The sequence below is a fragment of the Drosophila ficusphila genome, unplaced genomic scaffold (assembly GCF_018152265.1).
Source record: "Drosophila ficusphila isolate 14025-0441.05 unplaced genomic scaffold, ASM1815226v1 contig_414, whole genome shotgun sequence".
Lineage (NCBI taxonomy): Eukaryota > Metazoa > Arthropoda > Insecta > Diptera > Drosophilidae > Drosophila > Drosophila ficusphila.
Window position 1 is genome coordinate 11949091 of NW_025064328.1, and position 13044 is coordinate 11962134.

General features: G+C 43.7%; 4 protein-coding genes across 7 annotated transcripts; 1 reads left to right on the forward strand and 3 right to left on the reverse strand.

Moving 5' to 3' along the window:
• Positions 1-8: 8 nt before the first annotated feature.
• On the reverse strand, positions 9-3407 carry LOC108096735 (KH domain-containing, RNA-binding, signal transduction-associated protein 2). 2 transcript variants are annotated; one of them, XM_017198582.2, is made up of 5 exons: positions 3025-3407; positions 2447-2951; positions 2285-2386; positions 1688-1872; positions 9-940 (listed from the first exon to the last, which is right to left on the reverse strand). In XM_017198582.2, the coding sequence occupies exons 1-5, from the start codon at positions 3278-3280 to the stop codon at positions 795-797; spliced, it is 1194 nt and encodes a 397-aa protein (XP_017054071.1). In that variant the 5' UTR covers positions 3281-3407; the 3' UTR covers positions 9-794. The 2 variants fall into 2 exon arrangements, with proteins under 2 accessions (XP_017054071.1, XP_017054072.1); XM_017198583.2 differs by having other exon boundaries at positions 1688-1869; positions 3025-3406.
• A 198-nt stretch (positions 3408-3605) lies between these two features.
• Positions 3606-7122, forward strand: LOC108096734 (KH domain-containing, RNA-binding, signal transduction-associated protein 2). Of its 3 annotated transcripts, XR_001771734.2 has the most exons (6): positions 3606-3735; positions 3815-4468; positions 4533-5142; positions 5200-5300; positions 5359-5746; positions 5803-7122. XR_001771734.2 is itself a non-coding variant. In XM_017198580.2 (5 exons), exons 2-5 carry the CDS (start codon positions 4168-4170, stop codon positions 5589-5591), a joined length of 1245 nt encoding a protein of 414 aa, XP_017054069.1. In that variant the 5' UTR covers positions 3606-3735; positions 3815-4167; the 3' UTR covers positions 5592-7122. The 3 variants fall into 3 exon arrangements, 2 of the variants coding, with proteins under 2 accessions (XP_017054069.1, XP_017054070.1); XM_017198580.2 differs by having other exon boundaries at positions 5359-7122; XM_017198581.2 differs by having other exon boundaries at positions 3609-3735; positions 3840-4468; positions 5359-7122.
• A 192-nt stretch (positions 7123-7314) lies between these two features.
• On the reverse strand, positions 7315-8635 carry LOC108096736 (28S ribosomal protein S29, mitochondrial). Its single transcript, XM_017198584.1, has one exon. The coding sequence runs from the start codon at positions 8547-8549 to the stop codon at positions 7371-7373; it is 1179 nt and encodes a 392-aa protein (XP_017054073.1). The 5' UTR covers positions 8550-8635; the 3' UTR covers positions 7315-7370.
• A 227-nt stretch (positions 8636-8862) lies between these two features.
• On the reverse strand, positions 8863-13001 carry LOC108096556 (integrin alpha-PS3-like). Its single transcript, XM_017198245.1, has 8 exons — positions 12741-13001; positions 11557-12445; positions 11400-11502; positions 10766-11335; positions 10578-10707; positions 10157-10519; positions 9390-10104; positions 8863-9328 (listed from the first exon to the last, which is right to left on the reverse strand). Exons 1-8 carry the CDS (start codon positions 12908-12910, stop codon positions 8864-8866), a joined length of 3405 nt encoding a protein of 1134 aa, XP_017053734.1. The 5' UTR covers positions 12911-13001; the 3' UTR covers position 8863.
• Between the last annotated feature and the right edge of the window lie 43 nt (positions 13002-13044).

Sequence of the window (13044 nt, forward strand, 5' to 3'; positions counted from 1 at the left end):
AGGTTTCGTCGATTATTATTTTTTATTCTGGGATATTTATGCGGCAAACACATTCAGTTCTAATCTGCCTAATGGTTAAATGTTAAAAATAATAATTAAGATATAAAACAATTGTTGATTCGCAGGAAAACAAACAAAATAAAAGGAAATCATAAATATAAACGACAACGTTGGACGTTTCACAATACTCAATACTCATTTCTCGTGGGAATTTGTAACGAAGCCGGCATTTGGTTAATTTTTAACTGCTGCTTATAGTGTGGTTTGTTGTTAATCATTCTGTCCGCAGGCGATACTTACTTTGTCGTTGGGCATATATCTGGGGTTTACTTTTAGCTTTTATTGTTGGTTTTATATTCATTAATCTTATGAAACAATATTTCCAAAGCTTAGACTAACATTTCGCATTGATTAATTTATTGTTTTTGGGGATTTTTGTTTGTGTTTTTTGTTCTCCTTTTTTGTATTGGCTTTAACTAGCAATTATTTGTTTGAAGTTTTTGTTTTTTTTTTTTAACAATCATTTCGAGGATAAAATTTGTTGCATTGATGATTTTGTTTTAAACACAATTCGAATATTGGACAACAATTGCAATAAAAAGTTACGTTTTTCATTTGATTTTTGTTTAGATAGTATATTTAATAGGTGTGCATAGTTGGATTGTTGACTTTAAACATTTTTGATATTGGTTTGGAATATATATATTTTATTCTTTATGCTTAACTTTTTTAGTTGTGGTTGTTGTAGTAGTTGTTGGGGGTTGGTATCTTGGGGGTTTTGGTAAATCGATGGGTTAACGTATTTTCGGATATGGAGCCGAGCGATAACGCACGCTTTCACGAGATCGGGATCCAGTTTCGTAGTGAGCAGATGAATGTGATCCCGAGCCCGAGGTTGTTGGTCGATATGACGATGATGAACGACCGTTGCTTGGTTTTGCTATTTTGGAAAGAATTTTATTTGTTGTTTAGATTCTAAATGGTTTCTGTCTCTGTGGTGCTGTTTTTTGGTTTTGTTTTTCATTTGCTTAACATATATACATCGTAAAAAAAGAAAAATACATTTTTTTAACCGGTTTTGAATGCACTACACCCTACGTTAAGTTCATTTATTGAGTAAAATGCATTGGTCACGTTTCAAAAAAAGTTTCACAAACCATTCAGTTTGAATTTTACATCGAGAACATGTTGTACGAATATTTTTTGCGTTTCCTGGCATGAAGGTTTTATGAATTTGTTTTCAAAGTGTGAATTTAAATTGAATTTGTTTGGTTTAGTCGATTTTGATTTATTTTTTTGTTCTTGCTTTTTGTGAATGTGTTAGTAGTCGCCCAATTAATGAAGATGATTTAATTGTAGCTGTACGCTTTAGTTGATCTCGCCTCTGTTCAGGCATAGTGCATTTAAAATCTTGTTAATATGGGATGGGTTTTCCGTTTATCATAATTTTGGTACGCGATTTTGTGACGGTTTCTGTTTTTTTTTTTTTTTTCGTTTCAATTTTCGTCGCTTAGTTGGATATTTTTTTGTTTTGCGTTCGAGTTTTTTCTTGATTTGCGCGATTAGAGTTTAAACGTTTACATGGCTATTTGTCGTATTCTTTTTCTTTTTCTTTTTTCATTTTGTTTCTTTTTACATGCCTGCTGCGGGGAAGAGATTAATAGTTCTAGATCGCTAGATATCTTACCTGGATAGGCCGCCGCGTAGGAAGAGGAGGACGAGTGGGGGTGATACTCACGCCGGTAGTCGCGCTCGTAGGAGCTGCTGTCATACTGGGCGTGGTGGGTCGAGTGCTTCGAAGTTTGGGGCGGCGGTGTCGCGTAGCGGTCGTATTCTCCATGGTGGTCGTACAGCTCGTGGTCCCGTGATCTACTGAAAACGGAACGGAATTAAAAACTGGCCGTGAAGCGTTGGCTACGGTTACAGAAATATTATATCCTGTATATAATATACATATAGGCTTTCCACCAAGCTACGTTAATTGAAATTCAAATGGTCATGGTCCCTGCACAAAGGGCATAAAAAACAAATTGATTTCCTATATAAATAGAAATTAAGACCAAACACTCTTAAATTATTTAATGCCTTTTTAAACTGATAAAGAAAAGTTAAGGACGAAAGATCCAATAACTCGTTTCAAACACTCTGTTTAGTTAAGTCTTGGAAAATAGTAACTACTAATCTTGAAATTATGATCCTGACCAAGAATAAAAATATACCAATGAATATGCGTTTTCTGTAACAGACTCTTAAAGAATTAATAAATCGAATACAGTTGTCGAACCTGTGTGTCTTGACAATTCCATAGTTTGGATCGTCCATCACATATCGTGCCTTCTCCAGGATCGAATAGACCTTGGGCTTGGATGAAGCAGGAGGTGGTGTGCTGTGACGAGACAAAATTCTTGATAAATAATTAAAAGGTAAACAGAATGTATGGGCTTACCGTGAACTGTAGGCGCCATGATCGCCATAAGACTTGGAATAGTGATGAGACTTCTTGTACATGCGCTCCTTGCCATCCATTTCACGCAGTTGCTCCAGCCGAATGTCGTCGTTGGCATCGGGTATCATAAACTTGCGGATCTCGCCCAGCGCATAGCTGATCCTGTGATAAGCCTCTGCTGGTGGGGCCACCGTGGATATCTCCACATGCAGATCTCGGCTGAGGTGGGCATACTTTGGATTCCCAGAGCTGCGCAGCTCCTCCTCTTTGCCGTGATCTCGCATGGAGTTGCGTCCCATGACAACCATCTTGCACATGGTCTCTTCTTGCAGTTGGCGAAGCGTGTTGCCCTTTGGGCCCAGGATTTTGCCAACGAAATTGAATTTGGGGTACTCCTTAATCGGGAACAGCACCTTTTGTGCCACGCGTATCGGCTTTTCGCTGTACACGTTGGCATAGATCTCGGGCTTTGGTATGCGCCCGCTGACCAAGATCTTCTCCACTTCTACGAGGGCGTGAAAAAAGAATTAGATCCAGTTTAACAGGTCTTACGTGTCCCAGTCGGGGCCAAGACTCACCGTCGTCGAGCAGCCGCTTAGTAATAATATGCTTCTTCTCGAGCGTCTTCTTCTCTAGTAGGCACTCCTGTAGATAGGCGTTTGTCTTCTCATTCAGTTGGGGCGTGTCCCGGAGGGCGGCGTGGCTGGTCGTGTGTCCACCGGAGTCTGCCTCCGGAGTTTCCGGGGCACCGGTCGCCGCTGGCTCCTCGTCGCGTCGCTTCCGCTTATAGTCGGCAGCATCCTCGTTGTAGTCCCTGTCATAGTCGCGTGGCATTGCGGCTTCGTCTTTTTCTCTGCCTAGTGGAAGCGTTAGTCCTGAAAGTCCAATTGTTGGGGAAAAAATTCTGCTCCAGCAGAATTAGTTGGCTGAAAAAATATGTATGTGGTAGCCCGGATTCGATAGTAGTTTGGTAGTGATGGCTGATGGCATTTTCGATTGCAAGCACATTAGCCGCTAGAAAAAAGCTAGGATTAGTTCCAGCTGTAAAAAAATAGCTAATCTTATGAACCATTTTTGACAAATAATTTTATTTGACTGGTATATTGCTTATGATCATAAGTCATCTTAGAAAATAAGCTACATATGTCATTTTTATGACTAAAATGTAAACCGTTTATGTACATTCAAAAAATATTTTCAAAATTTTAACTCTTTAACTCTGAAAATGAAGATAAGAAATTTGCGTTTATAAATGACGAAACATTAAGAAACAAAAATACTCTTCTTTGGTAAGTATTATAATAACGTTACAAATCTGTGGATAAGATCTGTTTATATATAAATTACATATATGTATACTTTTAAAAGATATCTGGTCCTTCTCCATTCTTAGTCAGACCTATTGACTTGAAGTCGTTACGCTCACAGAGCCGATGAAACCGATTGGCGCTTAACAGCACCACCGATTGTCGACTAACAGCACGCTGCAAAAGCACGAGAGACCGGAGTTGCCGGACCGCACTGTTAACATAGTAAATGTCCGAATAAAATACACACTTGGAAAAAGAGAGAAAAATTAGGGCCACTGGGAAGGCTGAAGTGTGCACACTTGGCAATCGAACAGAATCGACAGCAAAAGCGACCGCCCGCAATCCGCGCAAGGAAATCCCGTGACTCGGCTACTTAGCAGGACGACAGAGCGATCCCGAAGGCAGGAACAAATGGCGGAGAACGGACTGCGTGTGCCAGGGTCATCCGCGGTGGCCTCTTCGGTGACCACCACGGCGGCGGGGGCCGGAGGCGGCGGATCAGTATCGGCGGCGGGAACAGGGGCAGGAGTGGTGGCCACCGGCAGCAGCGGGGGCACGAGCAACGGGGAGCACGAGAATGAACACAGCGCCAATGCGGACAGCGAGAAGGTCCAGCCGGCGCCGGCGGTTCAAAAGTACATGCAGGAGCTCATGACGGAGCGGTCGCGCATGGAGAATCACTTCCCCCTGGCGGTGAAGCTGATCGACGAAGGTGGCTAATTGATTTGTCCCGGTCTCGTCATTGTACTTAACACGTTTCCTCTAATGTCTTGCAGCCCTTGAGCGTGTGCAGCTTAATGGACGTATCCCCACGAGAGACCAGTACGCCGATGTCTACCAGCAGCGCACCATTAAGTTGACCCAAAAGGTGCACGTGCCCATCAAGGACAAGAAGTTCAACTATGTGGGCAAACTACTCGGCCCCAAAGGCAACTCGCTGCGTCGCCTGCAAGAAGAAACGCAGTGCAAGATCGTCATTCTCGGCCGTTTTTCGATGAAGGACCGCGCCCGCGAAGAGGAGCTGCGCAACTCCGCGGACGCCAAGTACGCCCACCTAAATCTTCCGCTGCACGTCGAGGTGTCCACTATTGCTCCGCCCGCCGAGGCGTACGCCCGAGTGGCCTACGCTCTGGCCGAGATCCGGCGCTATCTCACGCCGGACAAACATGACGACATCCGCCAGGAGCAGTACCGCGAACTCATGGAGGATCCGGAAGCGGCCAAGAAGCTGACGCTTCGACAACTGCAACAGCAATCGAATGCTGCGGCCAGTGGAGGCGGCGGCGGAGGTGGTGGTGGCGGAGGTGGAGGAAACGGAAACGGCGGTGCAGCTGGATCCGGAAGCAACAATGGCAATGGCAACCAGCGCCCCGGCGGCAACTACAGGTGGGTTCAAGTTCGATTTTGATCTATCGTCAAACTGAAGCTGCATTTTTCCAACAGGCAAAAGTTTCAGCAACAATCACACTATCGCCACAACGAGGAGACTGTCTACTTTCGCTCACACAACAACGCGTACCACCAGCCAAAACCCTATGTGCCAGGTGAGTCCGGTTGCTCTAATGCCTATTTTGTCTAGACACTATCTCCTTGTTCTTGCAGCCGCCCAGCGGGGCAATGCCATGCACACCACCTTGCCACCGCAGACGATTGTGCGAGCCTCACCGCCCGGAATGGTCGTCAGTGCGGCCAGTTTCAACGGCCGGAATGCCGGGCTGGGCAATGCCGGCGGTGGCGGGATCATGGCCAATAGCATCGTGGCCACCGCTGGTGGCGGTGTGCCGCCCAATATGCGCTACCGTCCCGCTGCCCCATACCAGTTTGTCAAGAAATAATACAGATGGGAGGATGCACCGCCCGCTGCCGTTCGCTGTTTGTTCAACTATTCCTCACCGTCATTAATGCCTCATCCGGAAGTATTCACGCCCATCCCTCATGCCCATCCAACCACCTACGGCCACGCCCATACCACCCACACACAGCTCCAAAGGTAGATGTAGTAACGATGAGAACATTGGAAACTTGTCATGCATTAATTTCACCAAGATTTCGGCAGGGTGGAAACCAAAACGAAACGAATGAGTAAATGTATGTTTAAGAAAACTAGCCTAAGTAGACGAATGCTCCGAGGAATAGACGAACACCTCAACATGAAGAACACGACCCAACCAAAAACCAAAATCAACAAACCGACCAGACAAACACCCACCACCCCACACGTACGCCAGAATTCCTACTCCTCAAAGATTTGGGCTTAAAGGATTACGACGGTCTGGGATCTGGGGACTTTGGAACCCGTGTGTTGGGCCCTGCGAGCATTTGGGAAAAGAAGAACGAAGAAGGAGAAGAACGCCTCGATATTGGATCGGGCCGAATCGAATGTAATGGAATTCAGGGATGATCCCAGTCGAGCTGATGTCCTTGTTTTGTTTTGTCGTATATTATTTACATTTTATATTTTACCACTGACGCATGCAAAGACTTCATCAATTTCTAATTTATATCAATGAATATATATATCTCCTTTATGTTTACTATTACATGTATCCTCCCCACAGTCGCTTAATCCAATCGCTTTTCCAACTCTGCGTTTAAGTTTATCCTATTTTTTGTTTTAATGCATTTTGTGTTACGTTTACGTTTAGAAGAGGAGGCTTTTTATTTTTATTTGTTACGTCGCCAGGACAGAAAAATAATTGCAAACGATCATAAATAATATATATAACAAGTATATAACATCGATATGATTTACTACACATAGTGCATATGCAACACGACACGATCACACGCGCGTACGTATATTCAAAGCATCAGCATATTCACGTAAAACCTTAAAGTTTAAACCAAATGAACATTAGAATCGCATCGAGTATCTGCAACATAGATCGGCGCAGAAGACCGACTTCGCCTACGATAATGCAACCACATCCGATCAGAGAAGAAAAAGCAAACACACATACATACATACATAATTGTTATTGTTGTTGAAAGCAACTAAAATTGTAATAGAAATTATGCAAATATACATACGAATATGACGACAAATGTTAATTGCAGCCTAGTTATTATTTTATTTGTCCACATCCATACCGAAACAAAACCTAAGATATATTCGTATATAGAAAGAGTGCAGCCTGCGGATCAGCTAAACCTTGTTCACGATGCTTCTGAATCCACAAAACACACAAAAACTAAACCAAACTCGATTTTGTATTGATTTCGAACATTGAAAACAGCATGTAAACCCCATACACATAAATGTGAAAGTACGAAACTATATATTTTACAGTGCATTATTATGTATTGCTGATTATCGTTAAATAAATTTCCAATTTGAATTCGCCATGTTGAATACGCAAACAGGTAGTCCTCCGTTTTTATTTTTGCTAGGAAAAAGCTTTCGGTTTGGTTCTTTTAAAGAAACACGTTAAAATGCATTCCCTTTACTTACTACTTGATGCCATAAAATATAATGTCATGATGAAAGATATAATTTTTTAGTTATTTTACAAAACGCATCGAAACTAAAAGACACTGCTTTAATTTACAAGAAAACCGTTCAGTGTTTAACAAATCATTAGTTTTATTGGCTAACAAATACAGGATATTCCCATCTACAAGGCCCTCACCAGCTGCATCAGCGAGTAGGGATTCTTGTTGCTCATGAATTTCAGCTGCTCCTCGAATCCCTGCGGTGTCTTGTTGATCCAGTGACGGTCGAGATAGTAGTTGATGTAGCTGTGGAACTCCTTGTCCGTGTAGTTCTCCACGTGGATGGGGACGAAGGGGTCCAGGTGCTCAAATCCCTCCTTGCCGAGCAGGTAGCGCGGCAAATAGGAGTCCATGTAGCCTTCGGTCATGGCGATCTTGTCCACGGAGAGAATGCACACGCCGTTTGTCCAGTCGTAGCTGGTGATGTCGAGGAAGGGCTGGGTGAGTGTGATCCGATCCGGAGTGACGAGTTGCTTGTTGTCGGAGAAAATGCGTGTGATCGGGTGAAAGAAGGCGTTGAACCCGTCGATGGCCACCATTACTTTGCACTGACCAGCGGTAGATAGCTGCTTGAGTTCCGCGATGAGTGCCGCCGTGGTCTCCGAGGCGTACTTTATTCGAGCTATCCCGTGCTCCACCAGTTCGATAAGCGAGGAGCCCGCCGGCGTGCTCTCGCGCTTGCTCCACACGTACTCTTTGCTGGTCTTCAGCTGCAGCCGCTGGAGGAGCTGGGCGTTTTGGTTTTTAAAGTGCACCAACCAGGCGGCTGCGTCGAAGGGCAGATCGATCATGCCCTCTTGGCCGGCTGCGTTGGACGACTCCTTGGGTCGCTTCATCCAGTTGGGCGCCCAGGGCACATGGACGAGCAGGAAGTCGTTCAGCACTCCATAATGCAGGACATGGGCCATGGTCAACGTTTTTCCTGTGCCGTTTTCTCCGTAAAGCACATATCGCACCACAGGCTTGGTCAAATCGGAGTCTTTGATGTACTGCAGCAGTTCCAGCGCAGGATTTCGGACCATCAGACAAGCCTCCGTAAAGGTTTTGATCTGCTGTTCGTACTGCTTTGGTAGGCCGCCCCCGGAAAATATCTGCTTCTTTTGTTCCGCGGGAATGGTGTAAAACTTGGCCAGCTGCACCGCCGAATGCTCTCCGGGATTGGTGACCGCCGTCCGGAACTCACTGATGGCTCCTAGTTCCGTCGGAGCCGTTGCCGCATTGGTGGACATATGGTGGACGTGGCGCTGGATCTGGGAGGAGACGCGCGACAAGTTTCCCAAGCGATTTCGGATCATTTTCATTGAGAAAACGTTAAATAAGACCTGGAAGCCGCCGAGCTAAGCACATATGGTGACTATCGGCGTACCTAATCGATAACGAACGAGGGCTGCATGCAAACTATGGGCAGTCGATGGTAAAAGTTTATTTACATGTGATGTGCCGAATATTGCAGTCGTCTGGTGGCGGATTATTGAAAATACGGTCACTCAGATCCGAATTTGTACTACAAATCGCATCTTTAATTGTTAATAACAAAAAAACGGTGCAAAATATTCACTCTCCGCCAACGAATTTCGAAGTTTTAGAAAAAAACACATCCTTTCCATATTTTACTTTATTGTTTAAGCTGATTTACCGTGCAACGCACTTGTAAACAATTACCCTTTAATTCGTATTTTGCGTAGTTTAGAAAGTCATCCTCGTCTAGAGAGTCCTCTTCCTCATTTCGCGGTGTATTCTGCATACGGTTTTGTCGATCCAGCTTGTTCAGTTCATCCCTCTTGGTTAATTCGTATTTTGAGTAGTTTAGAAAGTCCTCCTCGTCTAGAGAGTCCTCTTCCTCATTTCGCGGTGTATTCTGCATAAGGTTTTGTCGATCCAGCTTGTTCAGTTTATGCATCTTGGTTAATTCGTATTTTGAGTAGTTTAGAAAGTCCTCCTCCTCTAGAGAGTCCTCCTCGTCTAGAGAGTCCTCCTCGTCTAGAGAGTCCTCCTCCTCAATTCGCGGTATATTCTCCATAAGGCTTTGTCGAACCAGCTTGTTCAGTTCATCCCTTTTGGTGCGTTTAAAAAATCCAAACTAAAAGAAAATGACATGAGTGTAAACAGAAATTCGTTGTTAATACTCCTATAACACGAACCTTAAAAAGAGCATAGGTTATTGCCAAGAACAACAAAAGACCACCGATTATGGACAAAATTATAAGCCCGATGGGGAGTTTAGTCTCCAAAGGCTTGAATATAACATTTGGTTCGATTTTACGATTTATCACAAAAGTGCTTGATGTGGGGTCGTCCTTCTTGATCAGTTCGAGGTCTGTCATAATAACAAAGTAATTCCAGGGATCCTTCACTTCACTTAGATCCACAATAAAGCTTATGCTTAGGTTAATGACCTTATCCGGGATAAATCGAAGGTTCATTTCGCCCCGGACGCAAATTGTCGTATTAGTTTCCCGGCACTTAAACACAATGGTGCGATTCATGGGTAGATCATGTTTTCCAAAATTTGATATTTGGGCATATGGCTCTTGAATAGAGGTGGAGCCATTAATATCCCTTCGGTTTCGTGAGTGCTGGCCCTCGATTGGGTACAAATTGAGCTGGGTATTATTCTGATCGAACAGCTTAATGGGCAACAAATGGGAATCGTAGGTGGCATGCGCCTTTAGGCTACTTATACTAATGATGGGTATAACTGCTAAAGATTCTGAATCTCTATATGCTATAGGGAAGTTAAAGAGTATTGTCAATTCTTCGATAACACTGGGACCATTGCTTTTGATCTCGTAATTGTTTATAATTTCGGCAGAGTATGGATACTTTTCCAAAACACTTCGATCGTTCGCTTGACCACTAAGAACAAAGAAATTAATTATGAATAAATTCAGAAATAGTTAGATCTTACCCGCTGACATCGATTTCGGTAAACTCCTTCAGGTCGATTACATCCGTTTGTTTGTTGTCCTTGGAATTCATCTCGATACCAGCACTAAAAACTTCGGCATCTATGATCAGGGACTTACCACTCAGTTGGCTCACATCGAAACTGATGGTAATGGAATCGTTATCACGTTTCGCCAAAGGACGTCCATGGTTAAGGTCGCATATCATAGCCAATTCAAAGATCTTGCAGTTTCCTGGGATCTGAGCAAACGGCAGGTGGAGAGAACTGGTCACGTTGAATTGAGTCTGATAGGCGTTTTCTCCTTTGTTGGTGATCTGGTAACTCACACGAAGGATATCAGTGGTACCCAACACGAGAATAGGCCTAGAATAAAATGGTTAAAATGTATTAAATAAATTTAAGATCTCAAATATTTGCCCACCTGATTTCCCGGCTCTTCAGCTCTAAATCAACGTCGCAAACATCTTTTTTACAGCCGTTGGAGAAAGTAATTTGATCCGTTGAAACCGTAGGATCCATGGGATCTACAACCGCACAGGCTTCGCAGAATTCTGTTAATTATAAAATCTTTATCAATATAATAATTACTTCCAAAACCTTTTTACTTACCTCCCGATACTGGAATTTTTCTGGCCAGCTCGAAGTGCATCTCGAGATTAATGGCGGTGAATATGGCCTTCCGTATCATTTGAACCTCAAAGTGCCGGCATTGCTCTTGGAGACCCGCATTCGCTTTAAAGAAATGCAGGTTCTCGAGAAACATAACTCTACGAAGTTTCTTATCGATGGCAATCCGGATGTCAATCTCTTGCTCCATCAGCTCCTTTGAATCGTGAGTGGTGCTCAGTCGGTAGCAGGCGGAGATATTTAACTTTTCCTGATCCGGTTTTATCTGTCGCGATTCCGACTTGATTGCGGCATGTATTTTCACCACGGGATAGGAGCGGTACAGATAGGAGACTTCCGCATTGGGGGCTCCGATGACAAAGTCATTGATTCCGTTACCATCTATGTCCAATCCGCGCGAGAGACCGTGTCCGAACATGTGAGATCCGTACTCGGAAAACTGATGGTTAGGATCATCAAGTCGCTGGCTCGGCTTGTCCCCCAATCCTTTTTCGCTGCCTAAGTATATAAACACCGATCCGTTTCCGAGAAAGGGAGCACCCACGGCCACATCTGCATTTAGTCATTTTATGTTATAACATTTACGATAAAAAAGCTGGTCGTATTTATAACTAACCATTAAATCCGTCGTGATTGATATCGCCGAGAGGCGAAAGAGTTGTTCCAAAACGAGCGTAACCACTCACTGGCGATTTTACAGTCGTCCGCTCAAACTTTAGCTGCGATAAAATGCTTCTTTAACGGAGCTTCGGTTTTTTAAAGTCATAACTCACCAGACCCTGGTTGATAAACACATAGATGACGCCATTCTCGCGGGAATCTTCGAAAGCATTTAAGGGTGCAGATATGATGAGGTCTGTTTTTCCGTCTCCATTGAGATCTTCTGCCAGAACGGAGTAGCCAAAATATTCGCCGAACTGCCTTCCCCGGAAATATTGCAACTTTCGGATGGTTTTTCCTCGAACATCGAAGATAAAGGCCTCTCCGAATCGCATGTTGGCCTGAGGAGCAGTGCCTACGTAGAGGAGAGTCGATGGATTCGCACTGTCAAAATAACCAGAAGCGACTGCATAGCCAAAGTAGGAGTTATCCCTTTGCTGCCACGTTCTGGGCATGGGAACGGAGGTTTCACTGTGACCGGGAAACCCGTGTCGGTCTACTATCACCGAACCCTTCCAGTTGTGGATGCCTGGAGCTCCCATCAGGAAAGTTGAGTTATCCCTGGCCACATGGGCACTGAGTCCTAGTTCGCCCATTAGGAATAAGGTAATTGTCCTATTGGTCAATTGCTCTTTTTTCGAGCGAAGTGGAGAGATAACGTTCACATTCTCCGGTTTGCTGCTCAGTGTGTTTTGAACCCAGTAGCAGATTCCGTGAAGATGGTAGGCCGATAAAGTGGGCGCATAGAATCGAGGGGCACACGCGATAAGCTTATCCGTATCCCCGGTGCCACCGTCCATCGCTCCGCCCAGCCACTGAAAGTCCTTGCGCTTTGAGTCATAGGTGTCCCCTTTGTCGGGGGCATTTACATTTCCCTCGGAATCCAAGACATACGGAGTACAGTCACCTTCCACCAGGGAGCACCGATATATCGCACCAGTCTCGTTGATGGTGCTCTGTGACTCCAATGTGGATTGAGCTCGTGGAGCTCCTACTATGACGCTGTAAAGAAAAAAATTTGTGGTTGAGGTTAAAAAAAAAAAAAACTTATAAGATAAGTTAATTTCACAAATCTAGCTATCACACAGAAAAACCATCTAAATTATTAAAAACCTTTTATTTAAATTTTTAAATACTGTAATCTTCCCTCAATTTCAATGTTGAGATAACAAACTAAAATGTGCATAAGCCATTTGGCAGAATAAAAAAAAATATTTAATTCTTGTAGTTCGATGCCCTGTTCATTTGTTTTATAACAATTTCTTCTTAATCCAACATCACGATAATTGCAACTCACCTTTTTGGACGGATAACTAACGAGAATCCAAAGTAGGAGCTCCTCGTTGGATTTAAGTGTGTCTTTAAATGTTTTGGGTGATTTATCACTAGGTTCGGATATGGTGAAAAATTAAAGGCTTTGATTTGGCTTTGAAAGCCCAAAAATATGAGAAAAAGAACGCCTTTCATTTAAAAATAAGATATGTCAATATAAGAAATAAATATAAATCTGGATTGTTAAAGTCTTATGGCGCGACTCGTCATTCGAAGATGTTCACTGTATAAAGGCTGGGAACTCACTGAGAAGAAAGGCTTACATCACT